The sequence below is a fragment of the Ovis aries genome, chromosome 22 (genome assembly GCF_016772045.2).
Source record: "Ovis aries strain OAR_USU_Benz2616 breed Rambouillet chromosome 22, ARS-UI_Ramb_v3.0, whole genome shotgun sequence".
In the NCBI taxonomy this organism is placed as follows: Eukaryota; Metazoa; Chordata; class Mammalia; order Artiodactyla; family Bovidae; genus Ovis; species Ovis aries.
Genome location: NC_056075.1, coordinates 21788979 through 21815952, shown reverse-complemented (window position 1 = coordinate 21815952; position 26974 = coordinate 21788979). Strand labels below are relative to the sequence as shown.

The window sequence follows — 26974 nt, the reverse complement described above, 5'->3', positions numbered from 1 at the left end:
AGGAATACTGCTCTTCTATGGAAAGCTGCTGCAGATAAAGACCCTGGACATCCCACGTCTCTTCCATGGACAGTGAGATCGTGCCGTCTGAAGCATGTGGGAAGAGGGGCCTTCTCTGGTGTCACTGATGGTGGTGGCCATATTGGAGGCAGCAAGAGCTCTCATCTCTGCCCACCCCTGCATGCTGGCTACTCACTCCAGTTGCCTTGTTAATGCGCCCAGGGAGCCGCAGGTACCTGGGTTTTCTAAAGCAAGCAGTCAACCCTTCCACTCACATGTGGTTCATGGGGATAGAAAGGATGGGCATCTGGATTGAGTTCTGACCCCTAAGTGCATCTCTTGCTCTGATCATGTACCCAAAAGGAATGGATTTTCAGTCTCTAGAGCTGAATGTCATTGATCAGAGGGAACCAAGAAAGAGGGAACTAAATCCTTGTTTTATGCATTTTGAGGCCAGACCCCTCTGCAAGGCCTGGCATAGGGCTTTGCCCAAGGCAAAGGAGATTGATTTACTGCTTGCCTGAAGAGAGAGTGGGTTGGTGGCTCCAAGGCATGTGAGCAAGGCCACCTACACTTTGAAGACAGCCCAAATGCTCATTAAAGTGATAGCCTCCCTCCCCAGAGGGAGGGAAAATGGATTGTGAAGTGACTCAGGGAGGTGGCCAGGAGGGAAAGAAGCAGTAGCTCTTTGCCACTACAAGTAGACACTATGGAGATAATAAACACAGGTAATAAACAAAATCTCCTCTCCATTATTATCGATGGAGAAAAGGGGAAATTCATTCTTCCCTCTTTCATTCATTCATTTATTCTACCTTTTTATTGACCAATTACTACATACTGATCACTGAGCTGGACCTTGGAGACACAAAGATAAATAAGACTTGGTTCTTAACATTAAGGAACCCATAGTCATGGGTTTTCCTCCATGAAAAGAGATGAAGGAAAAACATGTCCCTGTCCTTTTCAGCTCATCAAAGGTCAACCACATGTCTGAGCTGGTGCCCCTGAGAGGGCAGTGGGTGAGATTCCATCAGGTAATGGACAAGTGTAGCTATGCCCTGACAGGGAAATATCCCCTGCAATTGGTTCCAGTCATCCATGAAGCCAAGCAACTTTGAAAATGGGGGGAGAATAGTAAGGGGGAGAGCAGGCCCTAGTCTGTTCTGATCCCCCCTCCAGGGAGAAGCAGGTTGTAGTCTCCTAGGGCCAGTGCAGAGCAAATACCTTTTACCTCATCTCCTGGCTAGGCTGGTCTCTGTACAGGTTGGAAACTGCTCCCAGTGGAAGAAGCACTGAAAGTCCTAAGAGAGAGGGCAGAGGTCAGAGGCAGGGGATGGTCTGCTCCTGAGGTCAGATTCCAGAGCAAACAGCAAGCTATCTGCCTTTCCAGACTCTGAAAAGTTGGACATGGAGGCAGGAAAGAAGGATAAGAGGTTAGGGTCCTCATGGTCTAGAGGAGGGGCCCCTAGGGTCTAACAGGCACCCCTGGGACATTGTGTCTGAGCCTTTGCTGGAAAAGTAGAGGCCAGAGGCAGCCCTGAGACCAGTGAGTGCAACCCTGAGATCTGGCCACATAATCAGAGTCCCAGTGGCACAATCTGAGCTGGAGGAAACCTGGCAGAGCATATGGTTGTCCTCTCTCATTTAGAGGCAACTTAAGGCTCTGGTCACGTAAAGACAACCACCAGCTCGGGTCTCTTCTGTCGGATTGCCTGGTGGTCCCTCCTGATGCTCTGACACACAGCATCTCTCCTCCAAGGGACTCTGAGCACAAGTCCTCAGCTGAGCAAGTCCCCTCCTCTGTCCCTAGGGTGCCAGTGTGAGTGGACCTTGGGAACCATTTCAGACTTTAGGGGCAGAGGTGGGGTTAGCTGTGCTGATGGCCACCTGGACTCTGGTGAGCTCTAGGCTCCCTGCATCTTCTACCCCACTCCTGCCCTCCACAAGGACACTCCTGGACCTCTGTCCTGAGCCATTCACCTCCTCTTGGCCCAGTCTTTTTAGCCCACTAGAATTTTTGAGCTTCTGCCCCTTCATGCCTTCTGAGGTCATTTTCTTTCTGCTCTTTTGCCAGCCTCTCCCAACCCACCCAAACTGACCCTTTTCATCTCTAGACCCACCCCTGTGCACACCTCCCTCAAATATGGAATCACTGGCTTCTTCTCAGGACCTAGGCCATGCCCTAGGGGGTGAGGCTAGTGTGACCCTAGCCACTCTGTTGCCTTCAGGAGGCAAAAGAATCCTGTGTCACTTGAGTAAGTCACATGGGAACCAAAGCAGGACTGGTGGTCTGAACCCCAGGGTAGGGTATATGGTGTGTCAAGGGCTGGCCAGGGATGGGGGCTTGCACAGCCTGGGTGGTGTTTTTTTCTGAGTCCAGCCCTGGGAAGATTTCTTGAGCCTCAAAGGGGCCTGGAAGATGAGGCAGGAGAGCATCCAAGGGTATGGGTTAGGCTTTGATCCTTGCTGTCCCTCTGACAATGAGCCCAGTCCTGCTGCTCCCTTCACCCTGGCCCCCACACGGTGCAGAAGTGGGGCTCCTCTTCAAGTGTCCTTCTGTCTCCAGGCCACTCCTGTCCTTGGCCGATTTGGGAGTGAGGTTTAGAAGAGAGGAGAAAAGCCTTCTGGGAGAGACAGTGACGCTCACTCAGCAGAGGCACACACCTGGCTCAGGCCCACACTTCTGCAGGCTGATTTACACATGTGAACACACTCCCTGTCCTGGTTATTTCTTTAGTCATCCAGGAAACATTTATAGAGCAACTCCTCTGCCCCAGGCACTGGGCTAGACGCTGGCGTTAGGACAACAGGAAAGACTTAAAACTAGTGGTCCTCGCCTGAACGGAGCTTCCAGTCTAGCTGGGGAAAGGCACACACTTTGACAAACATGGTAAAGACATTACATCGTAATGAGTGAAATAAGACAAAATTCCACTGGACGACAAGAAAAGAGAGTGGGCCCCCACTTGGAGAACTGCAGACTGCACCCTGCTCAGGAGAGCGGCAGAGCAGCACGGCTGGGGGCTGAGCCTTCACGGAGGAGAGGGCAGCCTTCCCCAGCTCTCACAAACACACTTCAGGGGCTGGCAGGGGCCCGAGACTAACCTCACCTGGGGGTGAGTTGCACATCTCTCACCTCATTTTCAATCTCATGATGTCTCAGGCTCAACGTCATGTTCACAGAGTGCACGGTACCCTAGCATACACTCGCACCATCACACACAGGCTCACAGGGGCTCCAGCACCTCATTATAGACTTGACTTTGACACACACTTAAAGAGCCCTCACAGTCACACACAGACTCTCACACTTGAACAGTCACATGTACAGTTACAGTCTCACCACAGTCACCCACCATCCTTCACCTCCTGTTACACACGTGATTTCTCTCACACTGTCACCCATATACCTATGGCTTCACTATAGTGGCAGAGTCTCTCACACCCTGTCTCTCTCTCTCACACACACACATACACACTCGCTCGCACACACAGGCAGCCACGCTCCTGTTAGGCTTCTGGAGACAGGCGTGTGCAGCCCCTGATCACAGCTAAATGTCAGCGAGTCCCTCTCCTCCCAGTTAGAGATGAATTGTTGCTCGGGAGATATTTCATCCTTAATGCCTCCTGCTTGAACTGGAGCATGCGTCTCAAGGAGGTTACGTTTTCCCAATCCGTCTGCTGCCCCCCTGGCTGGCTCAGGGAGCTGCCCTCCTGCCTCTCAGCTTTCATGGGGGGGAGAGGAGGGCTCCCTCTCCCCTTACAGCCTCTCCTCATCCTTTCCTCCCCGCCAGCTCAGCTCTTGGCAAAAGAACAAAGCCCAGGCAGCCGCACAGGCCCCCTCCTCAGTTCCCTGCACAGGAGGTGTCCCCAGAGCCCAGGGGCCATAGCCTGGCCACACCCCACCCCCACCCCAGCTGCTAGCTGCATCAGGGCCAATGTGGACCCTGTGGCCTAGGGAAGAGCTGGGCAGAGAGAGAGGGGTATGGCATTGAGGGACAGCCCATCTTAAAGGTCTTCTGTATCTGCCCCCTCCCCATCATGAACTTGAAAAAAAAAAAGGCTGAGTGATGCTGCTGTGAGGGTGAACTGGCACCACCTTTCAGTAGGCAGTTGGGTAAGATGTATCCACAGCCTCTACGGAACGTATGCCTTTTGCCCCTCAATGCCATGTTTATGAATGTATCAGGAGGAAATAAGCAGGCATAGTCCAGACGATTTAGCTTCAAGGGGCTCATCCTAGCCTGGTTCATAAGAGTGAAAAATTGGACAACCTAAACATCCCACAGTAGGGATTGGCAATGGCACAGCCATCAACAGAAAACCACACAGCCATTAAAATGATGGTGTGGAAGAATGTTTAGCATCATTGAAAGGTGTTCACACATAATGGTAAGTAAAACAAGCAGGTTGCAAAACAGTATGCGTACTAAACGCGACGTGAGAGCCTGGACGGGATCCTGGAGTAAGTAAAAGACGTTAGTGGGAAAACTAGTGAAAGCCAAATAAAGTCTAGAGTTAGGTTAACAACAATGGACCAAAGCTGCTTTCCTAGTCCTGGAAAATGTACCATGGTAATGTGAGATGTTAGCATTAGAGGAAACAGGGTAAGAGACATATTGAAACTCTCTGTACTATCTCTACAAGTTTTCTGTGAATCTAAAATTGCTCCAAAATGAAAAGCTTATTTAGGAAAGCATCAGGTATATATAATGTGATCCTCTAGTTTGGTTTTTTAAATATATATGTCAATAAAAGAGATAAGCAACAAGGATTTACGGTAAAGCACAGGGATCTATATTCAATAACTTCATAATCTGAAAATATATATACATAACTGAATCACTTTGCTGTACACCTGAAACTAACACAATATTGTAAATCAACTATACTTGAATTTTAAAAAATAGTATATATATCAAGGTCTACAGAATAAGCACCAACATGTTAACTTCAGTAATATCTGAGGGGTGGGATTATGAGCACTTTTAATTTTGATCATTTGAACTTTTTTTCAGCTTTATTGATGTTACATTGATGTATAACATTATACGTGATGTACAATGCATTGATCTGACATACGGATACACTGCATGCAACTTGAGCTCTACCTCCATCACATCACACAATTTCCATTTCCTTTTTATTCTCACGTTTACGATCTACTTCATTAGCAATTTTCAAATACACAATAGAGTACTGTTAATTATAATCACCACGTTGTGCATTAGATCCTCAGATCTTTTGTTTTTTTTTTTAAATAAAGGAACATGTACCAACTGGTGAAATTAAAAAAAAGGTCAAACCTGAAGTGTCCCAGGGGACTCTGAGAGCAGCTCAATTCCCAGTCAACCCACCCAGCCTCCTTAGTCCTCTGAAGGTCTTGAACTCAGCCATTATAGACAGTTTCCTTTACTTCTAATTCTAATTGGCATGACCACCCCTCACCTCTGGAAACTCCAGAATTTCAGGATCTGAAATTCTCTTCTTTGATCCCAATCTCCTATGCTCCAACCGCACTCACTAACCCCGTTCCTACTGGCTCATTCTCTGGTCCCTTAAGGCCTCCACCTTCTCCTCCTCCATTGCCCCCATCTGGCCTTTCTTGCTCCTTTCCTACCCTGGCTCCATATCAATTATTTGAACAACATGCTTCCTGCCATCCTGCTTACCCATCTTCAGCCTTAAGCTGCACTGCCATCTACTTTTCTGGCTCCTACTCCTGGCCACTCTGGAGCAGGCGGAAAAAAACCCAGCCCATTCATGTGGCCTCAACTCATCCGACACCAGTATGTTCAAAACAGAACAAAATTTTCTCTTCATCTATAATTAACTCCTCATTACAGTTCCACAACTATTACAAACTTCTCTGCAAGACTTCCACTCTAACTTACCAAGAATACTTCATATTACCAAGAATACAAAGCCCATTCTTCAAATAATATTCCCCTCTCTACCTACCCCAAACCCACCAGTCCACCATAGAATTTTCCTGGATAATCACTCACCTTTTTTCCTCCTCTCCTTCTCCTTACTGAGGACCCAATCACTGCAGCCTCTGCCCAGAATTTTCTCCATCGAGCATCTTCCACACCTTGTCCATTTTGGCTCTCCATCTTTCCTCTTTCTCCTGGATAAACTTTATGAATGAGAAATCACCCTCATTACTTCTAGTTCTTTGTCATTAACTCTTCCTGTGATATCCCACCACTCTGTAGTCACTTGTGGTTAACTGCGACCTGAGAATAACCAAACCCATTGGCCACTGACTCTGTCTTCCTCACTGATCACGCTTCAGGATTTAATACCAGTTTCTTTCCCAGAAACTTCTCTCATCTCCAGGCCACTAACTCTTTTTGTTTTTCTCCTAACTTCCTGACTTTTCCCTTTTAGTCAGTCTCTTCTAATTTCTTTCTCTCCTTCAACTTTCTAAGTACAGGAATCTCCTGGGATTTATCAGGGTGGCCAAGAAGTTCTTTCTGGTTTTTCTATAAGATGGTATGGGAAAACCCAAACAAACTTTTTGACCAACCCAATAGTTTTCATATTATCTTACTCCACCTCCTGCCCCGTAGCAGGCAAGCTCACCACTCCCCTGGCTTCTACTAGCCATCTCTTCGGAAGAATCCCTAACTTACAGCTTCTGCATTCCCATCTAGAATATCCAATTTCCTGCTGAGCCTCTCTGAGTGGGTGTTCCAGAGCACCTCAAACTCACTGTAACTACAGTCATATTCTCTGTCCCCTATCCCTGACAAACCCTACCTTCAAACCTCTACTGTTCTTTCAAAACAAGCTGAATGTCTGGAAGTCACCTGGACTCTACACTCCCCCTTCCATATCTCTTCCATATCTTCCAAATCCATTCACTGGTCAGGTCTGGGAAATTCTACCCTAGCCCTGTCTCTTGCTCATGGCCTTTTGTTTTCTGTCTTTTCTGCCCCCATCTGGTTCTGGCTTTCTTTATCTGGACAATGGCAACATCCTCATCCAAGACCATCCTGCTTTTCATCCTGCTCCATTCACCCAATCCGAGCAGAGCAACAGTCTATAGCCCTCACAGCTGGGGCAACCATAGACTTTATTATCCAAACTAGGATGCTTTTGAGAGTCAAAGGGGGCTCTGTAAAATAATAATAACAGTGGCAACAATGAAAACTTAAGAATAAAAACTAGCAATGACAATGGGACAACAGGCATGAATTGGAATTGTCCTGGGTATATGATCATCTTACCCATCTGACCACACTCCTCTCTTGCTCAAAGACCTTCCATAAATCCCACTGAATTTAGATTCATGCTAGCATTCAGGTCCTACATTTCCAGCCTCTGTCTCATGCACACCCTTCTTCTAATAAGAGCTACTCACTGGCCCTTGAACATGACTCATGCCATCCCAGTCACATGCCTGTGTTCATGTTCTGCTTTTCAGAAATCCTTGCTTTTAACCTTGCCCCCCCAATCCTATTCATTTAAAAACTGAAACCATAAATGACCCTCCATGAAGTCTCCCCTCATCCTCTTCTTGCACCTCTCCTGGAGCACTTTGCATTTCCTCCTTCGTAGAATATTATTCCCACTCTTGGCTCTATCAAAAATGCCGAACAGTGGCTGCACATGGCTTCACTCCCGACCAGCTCTTTGCCTGGGCAGCTGCTTACAGTGTGGCCTGGCATTAAAAGATGAGCTGGGCCAATCTGATGTCCTCTCCTGGGAATTTGAACTATGAAATACAGAGAGACTAGAGCAGTTAGCAGAGGTGATGTAGAGAGAGACTCAGAGAGGCCGGCTGGTCAAATGCAAGTCACAGTTATGAGAAATTATGAGGATACCCAGGAAGCTCTCGACGCTGCACGGGGGTCAGAAGCAGTTATGAGCTGGGGCCCTGGGGGCCAACGTGAGTGGGAATCCTGATTCTTCCACTTCCTGGCTTGAACTTGGGGCAGAGCACCTAACCTCCTTGAACCTCAGTGTTCTCACATGTAAAATGGGGATAACGAGATTAGCTGACACACAGTTCTTAAGAGGATTAAGTAAGAAAGAAAACCAATCTGTCTAGCTTTCAGTAAGTGTTCAGAATTTGTTAGCTCTCATGCCTTCTCCTCCTGTAACAACAGTTTAATGAACATTAATGAGGAGAGACAAACAGATAAAAGAAGACCCAGTGGGGTGCCTTTTCACCTTACCACGAGGGAGAAGTCAGTGCCAAGAGCTGCCTGGGGCCATGTGCTTCCACAGAAAGACCTTCCTTTTTCTTGTGATTACTTGAGGGAATCTGTTTATTGTAAACAGAAGGACCCCTGCCCAGACTCCTGTCTTTCTCTCGGGTCTGGACTTGAGCTCCTCACAGTCTTGGATGATACTCCCGCCTGGGCCTTGAACACAACTCATGGTCAATGCTTGGTGAACAAATGAATAAGATTCCAAGTCATCTCTAAGGAACCTACAAAAAAGCTGTTCTTCAGGGACTTAGACGGAGAAGGCAATGGCAACCCACTCCAGTACTCTTGCCTGGCAAATCCCATGGATGGAGGAGCCTGGTAGGCTGCAGTCCATGGGGTCGCTAGGAGTTGGACACGACTGAGCAACTTCACTTTCACTTCACTTTCATGCATTGGAGAAGGAAATGACAACCCACTCCAGTGTTCTTGCCTGGAGAATCCCAGGGACGGGAGAGCCTGATGGGCTGCCGTCTCTGGGGTGGCACAGAGTCAGACACAACTGAAGCGACTTAGCAGCAGCAGCAGGGACTTAGAAACGCCAGGGGTTCACATCTGGGGGAGAGTCAGCCCCCCGGTTCATGGCCTCAACCCTCAAGCTAGGGAAGAAGGCAGGCCAGGACCAGGATCATTCTGGAGGACTGATGCTTGGCGGTGCCCTCACTGAGTTCCTGGCTTGCCTGCATGCTGCTAGGCCTGGCCTCTTCCTTTCCTCACTCCCTCTGGGCCCAGGAGGAGGAGCTGCGGGGTCACAGGAGGGGCAACTGAGGGAAGAGAGTCACTGGGTCATGTTGCCAGTCTGCTGAAACAGGGCCAAGGCATCAGCTACCAGCCTCATCCCCTCCCCTCCCAACCCCATACCCAACTCCAGCACACTCAGATCTATTCTGGCCCTTCCCTTCACTGTGCTCTTTCTTACTATGTCATTGTACATGCTGTTCCTGCCCTCTCAGATACCCTTCCCTGCCTGTACCTTGACCAAAGACTCCTACCAGTCTTTTAACACTCAGTTCAGAGCTGGCCTCCTGCTGGAATCTTACCTGGATCTCCCAGATAGGGTTAAATGTTCCTGCTCTGTGCTTCTAAGGTCTTTGTGGAGACTTTTATGAGCCAAGGCTCATCACTCCAGTTATCCATGTACTTGTGTGTCTTTCCCCAAGAAGGTCTCAAGGACAGGAATTTTGTCCTATTCATCATTGTGCCCCGAGTGTCTAGCAAAGGATCTGGCACATAGTAGGCTTTCACCAAATGTTGACTGGATTAATATATGAACAGGGTAACGGTTTCTTCCAGCTGGATCCTGTTTTCTCTTCTTCCCTGGATATCTTGACATCATCTACAGTTCTGTGAACTATTTCTCCCAAAGGCACTTCTATCTACCCACAGTCCCAAGCGACAACTGGTGTCTACAAGGCAGGACATGGCAGGGTTAAGGGTCTAGAGTGTTTTGGGGTTAGAGATTTGGGGCTTAGGGACGAAACAGGGACCGCAGGAGAATGAGGACAAAGTGGGGTGGGCTGGGCACTTGAACGTCTTCACTGGCCATTTGGGCCTGATGGGTGGGTCCAGACTCTCTCTCCCAGACAGGCCTCTGACTGGGCTCCCAGGCATGGCAGCCACTCTCCTGCCCTCCTACCTCCCCAGGCCCAAGGCTGAGCGGCTGGCAGAGGCAGGACTGGGCCAGCCCGAGCAGACAGCCTTGCGCGATTGCTGGCTCCAGGCCTCCCAGCCCAGCTTGTAGCTCCCCCCAGAGTGGCGGGATTGATTGGCTGCAGCCGGAATGGGCACCAGTCTCCCTGGCTTGGACAGAAACGGGGCCATCTGTTACACCTCTAGTTAAAAGTACATAAAGTTGAGCATTTGTGCGCCGACAATACCACCCCTGACACCCTCCACGCGGCACAGCGCTCTGGCTCCTTGGCAGGCTTGTGCTCCATGACAGGCCGGCACAGCAACGCCTACACGCTGGCTGGCATCACGGCTCCACCCCCGCCAGCGGCCTAGCCCAGCTGGGTCCAACCTAGAAGCCCTAGATTCCACCTATATCAGAGGATGGAGGGAAGGAAAGGGGACAGGTGGAAGGGAGCATACTGTGGGTGACTCTTGGCCCCAGCTCAGGGCTCCTGGGTGGCAGATGACGCCACACTTGAGGTCTGATTTGGGAGAACCCAGTACAGCTACTCATGCCAGTCCTAGGGCATGGGGCTTCAGGTGGGCCTAGGCTGGCTCTAGGCCCACACCAGGCCTTGCATTTCCTGGGCCAAGCCAAACAGAAGAGTCCATCTTGCGACCCAGGACACTCATGCCTCTTGAGTTTGGACCCCATGACGGCATCTCACATCAACCCAGAAGACAGTTCTGTTCAAGGCTGAGTTCTGGACTGTGGTTTTGGGCTTGGAATTCTAGACTCTGATTTCTGAACCCCAGCTTCTGGTCTCTGACTTTGGGTCAGGACACTCAAGGCATTCCTCAAACATCTTTTCCACTTATAGTCCTCTGGCGCTCAAGCCAGGCCAGCCTACTGTCTCCCAAAACTGTTACGAGCAGTCCTGCCTGCCTCTGTCCTTTTGCCCCTGCTTCCGCTCTCTCTAACCTGGAATACTCGATTTCTTCCCTCTAGCCTCTCAGTCCTTCCCATCTTCCGAGACTGAGCTCTAGTCCCAGCTCTGCCAGGCAGGCTTCTCTGGCTACACGGCCCCTGCCTGCTCTGATCTCCCAGAGGCCTCCTCCCCAACCCAAATGGTTTCTTCCAAGGCTTGTTCAGTATGAGACTGGACTCCTCTGCACAGGTGGAAGCTGGGCTGGCCTTTGTCTTGCCCACAGACTAGAATAGAGCTGGGAGTGTGAGTGGGGAGGAGGCTTTATAAGTGCCAGCCTGAACTCAGCTCAGCTGCAGGGAAAGGGGGACAATGACTGCAGAGGTGGTACTGGCTCTCCCAGGGGCCACTCCATAGCTCTGATGGGCACAGCATGGAAGGCGAATGGCCAGGTAGACAGACGGCTTTTGATTACTCAGGTGTTTTTTTTTAGTACACATTTATTAAACATGTGCTACATGCTTAATTCTGTGTGGATCATGGAGGAGAAGGAATAGTTAAAAAAAATATGAGATTAGACATAGTGCCTGCCCTCAATGAGCTTACTCATTAGGAAAGGCCACAAGACAAGTTCAAATAATAACTATAATTTGAACTATAATTAACCAAAATCAACAGAAGTGTCCTTTATCTTGTGCACAATAGACAGTCAGAGATGGAAAGGATCCAGAAGGTCAGAGACTTTAATACCCATCCTCAGCCAAAAGACATTTAATACATTGCTTGAGATAACGTGGGTAAAGCTCTTCCTTGGCACAAAATACACAATGGAATTGAGTTGGCCAAAAAGTTTGTTGGGGTTTTTATGTAAGATGTTATGGGAAAACTGGGATGAACTTTTTGGCCAACCCAATAAAAAGATGAAGAATATGATGATGGCAGTAAGACTGATTATTAGCCTTCCAGCTGGTTCGAAGCATACTCCACCTGTTGAGAAAGCTCACTGCCCTCCCCCAACCCCCGGCAGTTCATTCCATTGTTTACACTTCTACATACTCATTCATAAGGGTAAGGTGAAATCATTCTCTGTCCCCACTGCAATTGTAATTCCACCCCTGGGTCACAAAGAGGCTGGGACTAGGATGAGACAAGTGAGATGCCCAAGCACAAAATTTCAGGGGTTGTACACAACACTGAGAACAAGTACTTCTTTAAACTGTGTGCCCTAAGTGCCTTATTTGCCTCATCCCAGTCCCAGCCCTACCACACAGTGAGTGGGTACCCTTCCCCAGCCAGCCCCAGGCTGGGAACTGTCAGATTTCTCAAGTACCCTTAGCCTCCAAAGAAGCTCCTACCAGAAGCCTACAGGAGGGGGTGATAGGGGCAGATGGGGACTGAGAATTCTAGGAGGGTGTTAGTTCCAACTAGGGGTACTTATCTGCCCATCCCAATCTTTTCTGCACAACACTTCCTTTTGGCCTGGCCTGGTTGCCCCCAACTCTTTCCCACAGCCCTGGAACAAGGGAACAAGGGACTAAAGGAAGGCTGGTATGCCCAAATCTGTGCCGGAAAAATAAAGAGGCAAGTGGGTTCTAAAGTACATTGAGAGTGAAAGTCACTCAGTCGTGACCGACTCTTTGTAACCCCATGGACTGTAGCCCACCAGGCACCTCTGTCCATGGATTTCTCCAGGCAAGAATATTGGAGTGGGTTGTCGTTTCCTTCTCCAGGGAATCTTCCAGACCCAGGATCTTTTCTGGGGGATTGAACCCAGGTCTCCTGCATTACAGGCATATTCTTTACCATCTGAGCCACCAGGGAAGCTACTGAGCAGTGGGCCTGGATAAGAAAGTCATGTAACTGTTTCTTCTTCTCGCGGGTATCCCAGGTAGGGGATGTGTGTGTGTGTGTGTGTATAAAACAGCATGGGAAAGCTTACATGCCACGGACAACTCTGGAGGACTGGGATGAGGGGACGTTGAGGGGAGAGCTGGCAAGCAGGAGGGCTGAGGGAAGGGGGAAATGGAGTCTAAAGACAGGTAATCTGCTATGCTACTTTCCAGCTGGGTTCCTCAAACAAGCCACTTGAACTTCTGAGTCTCAATTTGCTAGCTGTAACCTGAACTTCAAAGACTGTTATCTACCTACAGGGAGGACCATGTCACCTACTGTGACATGCCAAGATCCTGACTCCAGGGGAAAAAAAAACCCTGATTCCGGTCAGTCACGTTCATCAGGCTCAGGGTGAGGCCCAGGCAGGCCAAAACCTGGCCTCTGCTCAAACTGGAGTTGCAGTCTGCTCCCCAGCCTGGGGGTTTATTTTGCCTAGAACCACTTTTTGTGGCCTCCTTGTTTCTCTCTGTCCCCCATCAACCCCCGTCCTGACAAATCCTCTTCTTTTTCCATTCCAGCTTATAAAGTCCTGTTTACCCCCGCGGCTTCTTCAGCCTCCCAAGACAGAACCCTGAGACGCAAGCAGCTATAGGGTTTCTCTTCCCATTTTCATAGTCGCAGACCGAGGCCCGCAGCGAGTTAGAAACGCTGGAGGGAGCGTGTTTCGGAGCCCCTCCCCCAGGCTGGGGCCCGAGGGGCCACTGAGAGACCGCGGTCTGGTAAGGGCCCCGTGTGCCGGGGGCCGGCGCGGGCGCGGGCGCAGCACCCAGGGCCTGCGTTTCCCCCCGGCCGCCAGCAGCAGGCGTTGCGGCGGAGGCGCCCTCCGTACACGAGCATTAACTTAAGAATAGCTCACACTAATCCCTGGCTGTGTGGAAACAGCGTTTTATTAAATGCTTCACACAGATTTGGTATAATAAAGATGAATATATTATATCTTTTGCCTCCCCCAGAGTGAGACAATAATAAGAGAGGAGGAAAAAAAAAAACAATAAAGTGAAACATAAATACAATGTAATGGGACTTGTGTCGAGGGACGCGTGGCCTGTCGGGGCTGCCATGCCGCGACCTTGCAGCGGGAGCTTGGGATGGGGTGGCTGGGGAGCCTGGATTCCAGCCTTCCTTGCCCAGCCAGCAGTCCCCGTCCGCCTCCCTCCACTCCCCCCCAGCCAATTTCTCTGCCGCTAGGAGGACCTTCCCTCAGAGAGGTGCCCCTGTAGGGGGTGAAAGAGTCGGGCGTCTGGCCACACCTGTACCCTGGTGTGGGCCTTGTGCCTTATCCTCCGCCCCCCAAGACCTGGTCTTCTGAAGACGTGGGCTACACAGGACAGACTGAGCAGATGGATAAACTCGAAAAATCCAGGTGCGAAGGCTTCAACCTGGGCTTTGCTTCGAAGAAGAGCTGCCCTCCCTGTCCCGCTCTTAGGGGGCTCTCCCTCAACAAGCTGGAGGTCCCCCACCCTGGGTGTCCTTTCCATCCTTCCCGGGGAGCGGCCAAATCGTTTACCTGAAAAAATTTCAAAGCCTTTCCGGCACACAAAAAAAGAATGCTTAGCGATTCAGCCCAACCCCTCCTCGCGAAGGTGGTGGCCCGCCCTGTGAGGGCTCGATTTGCCAGTCCAAGGGAGGCTGCCTGGCTCAAATTTAGGAGCGCCTCCTAATCGGAGGCAGGTTCGAATCCCACCTGTGCAGTTGACCAGCAAGACACAGTCTTAACCTCAGTTTCCTCTTCGGTAAAACCAAGATGTGGTGAGGACTGGAGAAGCTTCTAATGCCTGGGAACCCATCAGCTGTAAAAAAGAAAAATAAGCAGCTACCAGCTGCTCTTAAAATATTCGTTAAAATAAATGGTCGTTTCGGACCTAGTATTTTCCTGAACTCACTTTCTCAGGCCCCAAGGCAGGCAACCCCCTTTCCCAAACAAATCGAATGACAGTCTCTCATCCATCACTCTCCCTAAATTTCTTGACCTTTGCCCCGGTAAAGGCTCAGAGAGGTTAAGAGACTTACCCAAGAACACACTGCCGGGCAGTGGTGGAGCTGTCTGGGGTCCAGGTGCCATCAGTCCATCTCACTTGCCTCTGCAAAGACACCCCAGGCTGCCTCGTCCCCAGCGGCCTGGCCTCCGGAAGCCCAAGGCACCGAATCAAGAAAAACAAATGCGTAGAGGCGGAGGAAGAGGAGGCGGCGGCGGCAGAAGACAAGGATTCTGCTGGGGTGGAAGGAGGGATAAGCAGGGAAGGAGGGACGCGAGGTGTCTTCGGCCGGACTTCTCGTCGGGCTGCCCAAGACCTCCAGAGACCAGACTAGGGCCTCGGTCGCGCCGGCACTGAAGGGCCAGCGGTGTCAGCGCGAGGGTCTCCGGCGGCCCGAGGTTCACTTCGTAGGAGTGGGGAGGCTGATGGAGAGAGGGCGGGGCCGACTGCCTGAAAGTGAACGGCTCTGGAGAAGAGCCGGAGGAATCAAGCGACAGTGGATGTTGGACGGGATGAATGCGAACCCTCAAGATCAGAAACCCAGGGGCTGGTGGAAAGTGGAAAAGCCAGAGGAAGCTGGCTCTGCTCAAACGAAATAAGGTTGAAGATGGTGTGCATTTAGACAAGACCCCGATGCTGGGAAAGACTGAAGGCAGGAGGAGAAGGGGAAGACAGAGAACGAGATGGTTGGATGACAACACCGACTCAATGAACATGAATTTGAGCAAGCTCCAGGAGATGGTGAAGGACAGGGAAGCCTGGCGTGCTGCAGTCAATGGGGTCTCAAAGAGTCGGAGAACAACGGGCCTAATGGCCTCCGGTGCTCCCTTCAGCGCCGGCTGACACGAGGTGGGGGCGCGAGGGTGGGCTGCCGCCTCGAGAACTGGATCTAGGGGGTGGATGGGTCGGTGGCTCGGTGGGTCAGTGGGCGTGGGGTCGGGGAAGAAGCGCAACCTGGGGATCCACCGCGGGTAAAAAGTCCCGCAGCTTCCCTGGAGCTCCATTCTGAGCACAAGGAAAATCCCGGCCCAGACGAAGCAGCCCCTGGGCACTCGGGCTCTGAGCACAGGAGCCCGCCTTCTCTTTGCTCAGAGCCACATCGCCCACGTTCTCTGCGCGACTGGGCACTGCCGCAGCTCCCTTGCCCACAGGTCGGGCCCCCTCCTCCCCTATTCCGGCCCTGGTCCCGCTGCCTGTTTACTCTTGCCTGGGGTCTTCAGAGCGGCTTCGCTGGGACAGCCCTGCCCAGTAGGCGCCCTCTGACCGGATGGGGCCGGAGGGATTGGGGGGACCAATGAGTCTCCTGGGATTGGGCCGGGCAGAACCCAGGATGCTAGTGGGCATGAGTCTTCCATCTGGCTCCCTCATCAAGCGCGTTAGTGACCCCCCCTTCCCCTCAGCCGAAAGGTGAGGCGCTAATGCAATGAGCTCCCGCGCGGCTGCTGAATTATTCACGTGCAGTTTATTATAAGAAGCCTGACTCAGGCCTTTCTGGAGCCCGGCTAACCACGCTCGCTGGCCGGCTCCTAGGTCTCCTCCCCCCGCACCGCTTAGGTTCCTCCCCCATCCACCTGGCCTGGCCCAGGCTCCTCTGCCTGGCGCCCTCCCACAGGCAGAGACTTCTGTGGTAGCCTGACCACCATTAGCGGTTTGGGGAGCTCAGGGACCCAGGAGTTAGGTTTAGTAGGAAATCAGTTCTTGGTGCTTCCGTAGATGGCATAGCGGCATAGTGAATGGAACCCCTATTGTGGACCCAGGACCAGCAAGGACTGGGGTGCAGCCTGTTCCCAACTCCCCCCTGCAGTCCCAAACAACCATCCCAAGAGCTTACCAGCCCATGTCCCAGGCTGCAGACCTGCTGAGGTGCACAGGGGACTAACCAACCTCAGCAGCTTGATGCCCAGGCCAGGGAGTGAGGGGCACTCTTTCTCCCCTTCTGGGTTGGGACTTCTGGCCTCCTGCTCAGCTTCTCTGCTTACCAGGAAAGTCGTCCTCACTTCTGGACCTACCCCAGTGCTTCTGGATTCTTATGGCTCATTTCAAATGCTACTCCCCATGGGACAAAACCAGACACTACTCCCCCCATCCCACCACCCCCGGCCCCTATACTTTACCCTCTTCATAGTCCCCTGGGCTACTGGGGAAGAGGTGTATTTCCTGCCACTCCTACTGGCCCATCTCTCTCCTCCTTCTGTCTGTTCTTCCTCTCGGCTTCTGGGCTCAGAATAGGATGGGAGTCTGTTTTTTTTTTTTAAAAAAAAAAAAAAGAGAGAGAGAGAGAGAGAGAGGTTAACAAACTCCATTCCTGAGTCAGGCCATACCACAGCTGAGTCCATAACTTAGGACACTTCCCACTTCCCGTGGCCAAAAAGCATTAAAGAATGAGTTCTCTGTGCCCCTTCATGTATATTGGAGGTACTAGCCACAGGAGTGCCTCACACATCTGCACGCAGCTGGGAAAACAATGCACCTACCCTTCCCTCACTACCTCCGTCATCTCTGAGGGGGCACAGGCAGAGGTCCCTGCCTAGTTCTCCCTTTTTTCTCTTGTTCATTTCGTTTATTCATTCAACGAATGCATGGAGAGTTCTTCATATATGCCAGGCTGGCACAGAGCATGGAGAGGAGTTTCAGGTTCCCAAGTTCATAGCCAGGGGGAGAGAGGCAGAAGGACAGACAACAGCCAGCAGTTCTTGGCAATCTGACAGTGTTTCCATGGGGAATGTTTGAAGGGGCACAGAGGACAGAACAGGCAGGAAAGTTTCCCCAAGATGAGTTGAGCACTAAAAGTGGCAAGAAGTGCCAGGAGGAAATTCCTTGGCGGTCCAGTGGTTAGGATTTCACACTCTCACTATCAGGCCCCAAGTTCAATCCCTGGTCAGGGAACTAAAATCTCATAAGCATGCAGCATAGAAAACAAAAAAAGTGCCAGGAGGGGCAGCAATAGATTTACTTCTGGCCTCAGGGTGAGGGAAGTAAAGGCCTGGGACCAAAAAGAGGGCTGCAAGAATATGGTCACTTTGGCCTTGAGCATCTTTCCTCATCTCTATCTGTCCGTGTTACTCAGTGGTCTGTTGATCCCCCTACACTTCCAAAGGGCAATCAGTTACCCCATGCAGGACTGAAGTGCCAGAAAGAGGTTGGCTCACGTGGTGGAACCACCTGTCACTAGGTTCTAAAGGAGTTCAGTTCATGAAAGAAGTTGGGGAGGTGAGAAGAGAGAAGGAAGGAAAGGTGTTCTCCAAAAAAGCGCCCTGGTCTTAGAGCCTGCCCCCATCTCTCTTTGCCAGAAGAGGTCATGGTCAGAGACAGCAGGACAGGTCCAGAAGCAGATCCAGAAGCAGGCTTGGAGCCTGGCATGAATTTCAGAGCAGCTGGTTCCCTGCTCCCCAGGCCTGCAGAGGCAGCTTCTCTCTCTCTTCCCCTATTGGCCTGCTTTTGGCCTTAACCTTTTCTGGATCTCCAACCCCTTTTGAGAATCCAGTGTGTTACATAATATTGCCCCTGAAGAAATATGAACACTTGGGCTCATACATAATTTTACACACAATTTCTGGGATCTGCAGAGCCCCTAAAGTCCATTAAAAGAAACTTTGGGCTCTGGTTAAAAATTTTATGGTTCTAGGATTAAGATTTGCGTGAGGAGGAAAAAAAAAAAACCCAACAGCCTTTAAGTCCTAACTACTCCCAAACAGGCTGTGTGACTTTGGCTGTGTTACTTAACTTCTCTGGGCTTTATTTTCCTTATATGTAATCAGGGTAATAGCAGTAACTACCTCATAGGGTTGTGAGTAGTAAGTGAAATCAATAAAACTCTTAGCCGGAAGCCAAGCACATGGTAAGGGCTTATGGTGTTTATTGTCATGGTTATTATTGTTGTTGTTACTGCAGAAGGTGGCCCAGGGCAGAAAATAAAAACCAAGTGGGCAGTTCTGGTTCAGCCAGGGTGGCAGGAGTCTGCTTCTACAGCAGAAGAAACACTCTCTGAATTCCATGAGGAGTGTCACAGTAGCAGGTCCCTGGGGAACAAAAATGATCCCACTTGGTGGTCAAGTTAACTCATTTCCAGCAATGTCAGAACTTTTTTTCTCAAGGAAGCTCTGGCCTGAAGGCCAACATAATGCTTACACAAATAATCTGGAAATGAATGAAGCTACCAAAACAATCTGGATTAAAGCTGACAGCGCCTTTGGGGATTTATTTGAATTATTCTCCCATGCTAAGGAATAACTCCGTGTGTCAGTCTACAGTGTCCCCTATCCTCACAATTCATGCAGCATCCTTTCCCTCCTCTTTGTCTGAGGAGGGAAACTAGGGGAAAAGCAGATCTGGGGCAGAATAATCCCTTCCCCTTGCAGTGGAGATGGAATAAGGCTGGAATACCCTGGTGGAATAGACAGAAAGCAGGAATTCAGGAGTCAGGATGCAATATTGACCAGGCTCTGAAGACAGGCATTCCCTCTGTGGAACAGACTCCAGGACCAACTCCAGGGGAGAAGACAATGGCCCAGCTGACTGGGAAGTGGGGAACCCTATGGAGACTTCCAGATCCAGCATTGGATGCCTGGAAGGGGGTTGAGCAGAAGGTGAGATCCTGGAATAATGGCATATTCCTTCCAATCAACCCCTACCCTACCTGTCTCTGAGTTACTTCCCTTTCCAAATTTCACGATCTCCAAAACTCCTCTGAGGTGGGACCACCAAAGCCCAAGCCTTTCCCCTCTACACAATTGTCTATACTCCATTTGCCTGACAAAAACTCATTCAACCAATACTTGAGGGTGTCCCCATTCTTGCCTAGCCTGTGAATGTCTGAAGTGGACAACCCCCACATCAAGGGCCCTGTCTCCTGGCAGGAGAGGGAGTGAGGCTGAGGGCAGACCCCAGCACAGCCCCGAGCTCTGCAGATGGGTTTGGGCTCTGCCGGTGGGATTGGGCTCTCATGAGTTCAGAAGATTCCACCCTCCTACACATTGGGGTCTGTAGTGAGTTGGGGAAAAAAACAAAACAAAACAGTGGACTGGTTTTTGAAGATAATCTCGATGAGGTGTTGGATTTAGGGGACCCTGAACAAAAATGGGCAGGTGATACCACGTGCCCCCTGATTCCCCAGCTATGCTGGCCAGAGCTGCTTGGCCAGCCAAGAGTACAACCAGTTAGGCGAAAACCCTCAAAACTTTGGGATTGGACAGCAGGTACCTGCCAAGAAGGGAAGAAGATTTGGCGATGGTGGTTAGAAGGGGTAATGTAGCAGATGATTTCGGAATGTCCTGTGCACTTTGACACAACATGGCCATAAACTAAAGGTCCAGGGAAACAGGGCTCCAGGGGAGAGCAGCACCCCGCTGCTCCCCAATTCACATTCCTCACCTTCCTGGCAACCTCACAATAATCCTGAATTCTGCTGTTCCTGAGGGACCGGGAGATGGGAGGAGCAGGGTTGTCCTTGCGATCCTGTCTTGCAGACCAGTATCAGGTGTGGAGAGATGAACAGACTGGAAGAATGAGGGAGGAAGAGTAGGGGGTGAGAGCTCCTCTGGAGGATGAGGACCACAGAGTCCCCATTCCCTGATGTGGAGGGGCCTTCTCTGGATATGGCTCACCTGAGGCTCTGGGTCATGGCTTTGGGGGTTATGGCAGGAATGGGGTGTGGGTGAGAGGTGAGGTGGAATCCTAAGAGCAGGAAGTAAGAGGAGAGAGCAGACCCCTTTCCATCTCAGAGCTTCCAAGCCAGCAGGGTTCAGCTCCCCGGAACCCTCTTCTTCCGGTCCCTCTTCACCATCTCCAGACTCTGACCCCAGGCTCAACTTCACCTCATGGCTCCCAGAGTAGCACTGATGCATCAGAGACTGGCCTGCCTGGGGGATAGTTCTGCATCTCTGGGGGAACATTCTCACCATTCCTGCTTCTAAAGTACCTGTGCTTTCCCCAAAATGCAGGACAAAGATGGGGAGAGGGTAAATAGCTCTTCCCAATACTGCCAGGCAGGCCTGGGGCAGTCACTGGGGTCCCAAACAAGAATCCTCTCTCCCTACACTGTCCTTTTTTAGTCTGGAGAGCTACAAGCCCTTTTCCAAACAAACAAGTACCCGGGAGATAAAAGACACTGATCTCTGATGCTCAGAGGTCCCTATGCTAGAGGCATCCAGGGAAAGAACCTGTCCCCTGCCCCGCAGCCCAGCTTGGTCTTCTTTCTGGAGCAGGTAGGACAGGGCAAGAAGCCCAAGAGGTCCTATTTTTCCCATCCCAGCCTCTGAGCTGGGCCACGGTCCTCTGCACTGGCCTCTCTGGAGCCATCTCTGGACCAAGCAGGGCTGCCAGACTGCGCTGCCTGCCCCGGAGTTTACAAACAAAGCCAGGGAAAGGGCTGGGGCTGTGTGTGAGGACAGCAGCTATTCCTCCCTCAGCTGCGGCCAGTCCCCTCCTCCCCTCCTTTCTACAGGGGCAGAAACAGAAGACTAGGGTGGCAGGGCAAGTAGCTGTATACAAACCAAAGGAAGGACTCAAGAGAAAATAAAAACTAGGGGCACAACCCCCTTGGGTGCCTCAGGGGAATTAAAAACATAGACATGCCCACATACCCACAAGTTCACATACGTTTACACAAATATATCCTTGGAGAACCACACACATATATACATATTCGAACACATAAACATTCAAATACCGATGCACACAAATGCTCGCTTGATACGCACAGAGTTCGGGCCATAGGGTTGCCAGAGTCCAGTCTCACTCGAACCCCAGCTCCCTGCGGGTTCCTGAGAGCGCAGCCCCAGCCGTGACCCGACCCTCTCTGGGCCCCCCGCCCCGCATCCGGAACAGCTGGAGTCGGCCTGGTGGTGCACTCAAGCCGGGCGCTGGGTTGGGCGGGGCCGGCAACGGGGCCCCGGCCGGGGCCCGGCAGAGCGCAGCTGGGAGGCCCTGAGCCTGCCCCGTTAGCCCCGGCACCCGGCCTGGCTACCTCGGCCGGACGCCGATCACCAGACGGGCCGTGGCCCTAGTCGGCCCGGAAAGCAGAGGCCGGAAAAGAGTGTGCAAGATTGCGAGAGGAGGTAAGGCTGTCGCTTCGGCTCCGGCCGGGGAAGAGGTGCCTAGAGCCATCAACAACTACCCTCGCTCCACCTCTCGGCTGGGTAAGGCTGTATCCTCGGACTGGCCTCCTCCCCCAACCCCTGGGATTCCCCCACCCCTGTGTCCTGTGTCGCCTCACCCAGGGCTGCAGAACCTCCTCGGACCTACCGCGGGCCACCCCGAGGGCTGCAGATTCCTTCCGCCAGGCGCGTCGCCCAAGGCCGTGGGTGAGGGGTGAGTGGGTCTAGGGGTAGGGGCGCTGTGTCCTTGATCTCAGCTCGACAAAGTCTGCTCTGGGTGGCGACGGGGCCCACCCAGGCTCCCGGTCTTACCTGGCCCGCGCGGCGGCTGCATACCTCCCTGGCTGTGCTCTTGCCGCCCTTCTCGGGCGCAAAATCCCGGGTTGGAGAGCCCGAGACCTCCGGGCCAGCGCTGCCATCACAGCCAGGCCGGCGGGAGGCGGGTGCTCCGGGAGGGCGGCTCGCAGTTTGGGGTGGGGGCGGCGGCTTTCCAGTCGCCGGAGGTTCGGGTGCAATAAAGGCGCGGCTAATGTAATTTACAAACAGCTCGGGCCGAGCGCGGCGCAGCGCCCGGACTGACAGGCGCATTAGGCAGGCTAATTCCAGCCGGCTCCTCCTACCCCAGGCCCGCTAATTAATGAGCTTCCCAACTTAGAGCCGCCTGCATTGGACAGACAGAGAGTGAAAGAGAGGACGAGGGAGAGGGAGCGAAGGAGAGAGACGGGGGGAGCAGAGAAGAGAGAAGAGGGAGGGAGAGAGGGAGGGAGAGAACGGGAGGAGAGAACAGAGAGAAGAGAGGAAAAAGACGGAGAAAGAGAGACAGAAGTGCCGCTGCAGATAATTGATGACTCCTCGATCAAGGCTAACTTGTTAGCAATAGTCAATTGCCCCATCTCTCCGCCTCCCCTCGCAGTACGGGATCGGCGCCCTCGCCTCGGCTCTTCCAACTGCTGCCGCCAGGACCGTGGGCCAGGAACCGCCGCGGAGCCACCTGACACCTTTAAATAGCACCGGGGCTGGCGAAACTGGAGCCCCGCGCGGCGCGCCCCGGCTCGGGCCTCGGATTGCTGGAAGCCCCGGCGGCGGCAGCGCCAGCGTCAGCGCCCTCCTCCTGGGGCCCCGTGCGGCTCTGCTCGCCTCTGCCGTTGCGCTAATCGGCCCCGAGCCCGGCCCGCGCCCTGCCCGGGGCGGCCTCCTTCCCGTCTGCTTCCCGCCGCGCCGTCCGGCGCCCGAGCTGCCCGCGGGCTGGGTTCCCGAGGCCCGAGCCGCCGAGGCCGGGCCCCCAAACGAGGCCGAGATGACTTCCAAGGAGGACAGCAAGGCGGCGCCGGGGGAGGAGAGGCGGCGCAGCCCGCTGGACCACCTGCCGCCTCCCGCCAACTCCAACAAGCCGCTGACGCCGTTCAGCATCGAGGACATCCTCAACAAGCCGTCTGTGCGGAGAAGTTACTCGCTGTGCGGGGCGGCGCACCTGCTGGCGGCCGCGGACAAGCACGCGCCGGGCGGCTTGCCCCTGGCGGGCCGCGCGCTGCTCTCTCAGACCTCGCCGCTGTGCGCGCTTGAGGAGCTCGCTAGCAAGACTTTTAAGGGGCTGGAGGTCAGCGTCCTGCAGGCAGCCGAAGGTAGGCGCCGCCACTGGGTTCCCCCGCGCCCAGCACCCCGCGACCTGTTCCGTGTGTCCCACGCTTACTGCCCTGTGTCTCTGCCCACCTCACCCCCCACGCCGGTCGTCAGGGCCCTCCAACCCAAGCCGCCGCCACTGGGAGTGGAGATGCGTGGAACAGGACCCAAACCCTGTCTCCTAGGGACCTCGGGATAGGCTAGAGTCGAGTGACCGCGGAGGGGAGGCGGGAACCCAAGATCTCTCCGCAGTCTGCCTGGCTCCCTCCCATTCTCAGTGGCCTGCTAACTCCTAGCCCTGTTCCTGGGGTGCGGAATGGAGAGCCTTTGCTGGGACCTTTTGGATAGCAGTAGAGTCGTGTTGATTGCGACGAGGTGGAGAGCCAACATTCACACCCAGTCAGAGCGTCCCTGTCTGGCTCTCTTATGTTCTAGCGACCTCGGTTCTTTCAAACGAACTCTCAGGTGACGGGGCAGAGATCAAAACAATTTTTCCTAGGGACTTCCGGTAGACGAGAGATGGAGGAAGGGGGCTTGCCGTAGCCTAGGCTTGCCCTAGTCCAGGTGGCCGAATCTAATCCGAGAAGGGAACAGCGGCAGACTGATGGCCGGATGGGTCTAGGTGGGGTGAGTAAGAGCCGGGGTGGGGTCTCCTCTCCCCGGGCGCAAGACTATACTCTGGTTTCCTCGCAGGCCGTGACGGGATGACCATCTTTGGGCAGCGGCAGACCCCCAAAAAGCGAAGAAAGTCGCGCACAGCCTTCACCAATCACCAGATCTATGAGTTGGAGAAGCGCTTTCTCTACCAGAAGTACCTGTCCCCCGCCGATCGCGACCAAATTGCGCAGCAGCTGGGCCTCACCAATGCTCAGGTCATCACCTGGTTCCAGAATCGGCGAGCCAAGCTTAAACGGGACCTGGAGGAGATGAAGGCCGACGTGGAGTCCGCCAAGAAACTGGGCCCTAGCGGGCAGATGGACATCGTGGCGCTGGCCGAACTCGAGCAGAACTCGGAGGCCGCAGGCGGCGGCGGCGGCGGCTGCGGCAGGGCTAAGTCAAGGCCTGGCTCTCCGGCACTCCCCCCAGGCGCCCCGCAGGCCCCGGGCGCCGGGCCCCTGCATCTCTCGCCAGCCTCCCCGCTCACAGACCAGCCAGCCAGCAGCCAGGACTGCTCGGAGGACGAGGAAGACGAAGAAATCGACGTGGACGATTGAGCAGCGCCCGGCATCTTCCACCGCCCCCCGGGCTCCGAGCGCCGGATGCCCGCCGCCTCCCGGACCGGACCGCCGAGGGGAGCTGGGACCTCCTCTGCAACTCCCGCCTTCTCCCCGTCCTTGGCCCGGACTCGGCTCCCGGCAGCCGCCTCTTCCCTCTCGAAGCAATAAACCCGGGCTGACCGGCGGAGCCGGTCGCCGCGCGCGGCCTCCACCGCCCCGGGAGCCCTCGCCGTGCAGTTCTGTATGGCTTGTGTATAAATATTTAAGCCTATATACCGGGTTCTTCCCAGCGCAGCCTGAATTCTTCCTTTCTTTTATTTGTTAAAGTTCCAGAGATTTCCTTGATTTCAAAGCTCAGGCTGCCGGCTTTGCTGAGGGCGAGGCAGAATCGAGGGTAGCAAACACTTAACCTCGAGGTCTGGGGGAGGAGGCCGCCCCGACTTTTTGATTTTTCTCTGCATGTGGCGAATGCACCGGTCCTCTCCCTCCTCACTTCCCTAGACCTATTGCAGTTTTCTTTTCTTCCCTTCTGCCTTTATTTCCCCCACACGTGGGAAGGGACTGAGGGGGACAACCGGGTCCTGACTTGCAAGATTTAAATCCGTTTTCTCCCCCCACAATCCGCCCCCCGCCCCCCGCAAAGAAAGTCTGTTTTCGATGCCATTTCTGCCTCCTAATGCCCAGAAACGTTATTTTAAAGATTCCTTCCCACCCTCTCTTGGTTGCCTTGGACTGACTACTGGGGTCCAGGTCTTAGGGACAAAGCAGGGGGAAATCCAACAACCAATCAACCAACGAAAACGGAACCCAAAGTCCAAGCATTATTTTTTACTCTTTTTAGAATTTCTTTGCATGTGACAGAGACTGAGAGGAGGCCCACCTCAACCCTCACCCACCTCCTCCACAGCTCTGGGTCTGTCTTGCAGTCTCCAATGCCCTGCTCCTAGCTCGTCTTGGCCAGACAAGGGTGGCTGGATGAGGGTGGGTCCCGCGTGCCACTCCCCTTCTCCTGCCCTGCCCTCTCCCTCCCGGACTGTACCTAAGGCCTCTTTCTCCGATAAATAAAGTCTTTGCCATTTTACTAGAACCGGCGGTGACCGTGTCTGAATGAGTGGACCTTCTTCAGTGAAGCCGCGGCAGGCTCGGTGTCTCTCGGCTCCTGCTCTCGGGCTGCCTAGGCCTTGGCGATTTGGAGGAGTTTCGGGGCAGGCGTGAGAATGAAGGGTGAGGGGGAAGTGGTGAGAGACAGGAGGCGCTTGTTGCCCACGAACACGCGGCAGCTACCAAATGGTGAGGGGGCGAGAGAAGCGGGCTTCGCCAGGTCCGGGTAAAAAGTGAGGCGTACAATGCTGGGAGGAAATCTGTGCGTACTTTGAGGGCGCCACGGGTGCAAAATTAATTTATGTGGGGCAAAGGCTGAGGGTGGGGGGACTTGCCCTGGGGTTCGTGCATCGCAGCCGGGACCCAAGGGTATTCTTCCTGCGCTCCCCGGGACACCGGCTAAGCCTTGGGTGGTACGGCTCAGTCGGACAGCGGGGTGGAGCCTGAGGGCTCCCAAGTTTCGGTTCGCCAGAGGGCCTCAGCCTTGGGGGAGGAAAGAAATTAAAGCCAAAGGCACGAGGGCAGACTAAATTGCTGACATGGGCACAGGAAGATGTGAGCCCGAGGCGTCTGAGTTGGGATGGATTTCTGGTAATGCTCACAAATTCTGGGCCCCGAGCGCTGCTGGGGACAGAGACAAATCTACCAAGAACTCTGCGGGGGTGGTGGTGGGGGTGTCCCAGCGCCCCGAGTGCGGCTGGGGCACGAACAGGGGCAGCTTTCACTTTTCCGAACGGACCGGGTTTCTCTCTGGGCTTTTGTTATCACTGGGCTGGCGAGTGGCCGCTGTCACTAGAGGAAGGTCCCGCCTCCAGGCCACTCGGCTCTCTTTCTAAGCAAAATTGATGTGAGAAATGCGCATCTGTTCTCGGGCAGGCGCTGGGGCCCCGGGGCCTGAATCCGAACGTGCGAGTCCACGAGGAAACTAAGGGAGAAAAATAGAAAAAGGAGAACAGAAAAAAAAAACACTTCAAAATCTGATCGAGAAAGTGGAAAGCCACAGAGACGAGGGGAGAAAGAGGAAAAGCTACACACACACAGAGAAACAGAAATAGAGACGGAGAGAGAAAAAAGAAATGGGGGAAAGAGAGGAGCGGCGAGAGCGAAAGAAGGAAAGAGGCGGCCGGGCAGCCCGGCCGGCGTGAGGCCGGTTCCTCCCGGGCGACATAAATCGCCCTCTCAGGATGGATGGGTCTGTAATTCGGAGCGCGGACCATGAAGGCCGGGACGAATGGACCCGGGCGGCCGCTGACAGGCGACAATAGCCGGGCCCAGCCCCCCGCGGCTCCGGGTGCGGGCGCGGCCACGGCCCTC

The 26974-nt window shown here is 53.3% G+C and overlaps 1 protein-coding gene and 1 long non-coding RNA gene across 3 annotated transcripts; one reads left to right on the top strand and one right to left on the bottom strand.

Annotated features, from left to right (window-relative positions):
- Positions 1 to 11484: 11484 nt before the first annotated feature.
- LOC105604253 (uncharacterized) lies at positions 11485 to 22700 on the bottom strand. 2 transcript variants are annotated; one of them, XR_006057608.2, is made up of 5 exons: positions 22035 to 22700; positions 19999 to 20123; positions 16743 to 16866; positions 14663 to 14861; positions 11485 to 14442 (listed from the first exon to the last, which is right to left on the bottom strand). It is a non-coding gene; the product is annotated as an uncharacterized LOC105604253 (long non-coding RNA). The 2 variants fall into 2 exon arrangements; XR_006057609.2 differs by having other exon boundaries at positions 14663 to 16866.
- Positions 22386 to 25646, top strand: LBX1 (ladybird homeobox 1). The gene is made up of 2 exons (XM_012103185.4): positions 22386 to 23344; positions 24036 to 25646. Exons 1-2 carry the CDS (start codon positions 23020 to 23022, stop codon positions 24554 to 24556), a joined length of 846 nt encoding a protein of 281 aa, XP_011958575.3. The 5' UTR covers positions 22386 to 23019; the 3' UTR covers positions 24557 to 25646.
- Positions 25647 to 26974: the final 1328 nt, after the last annotated feature.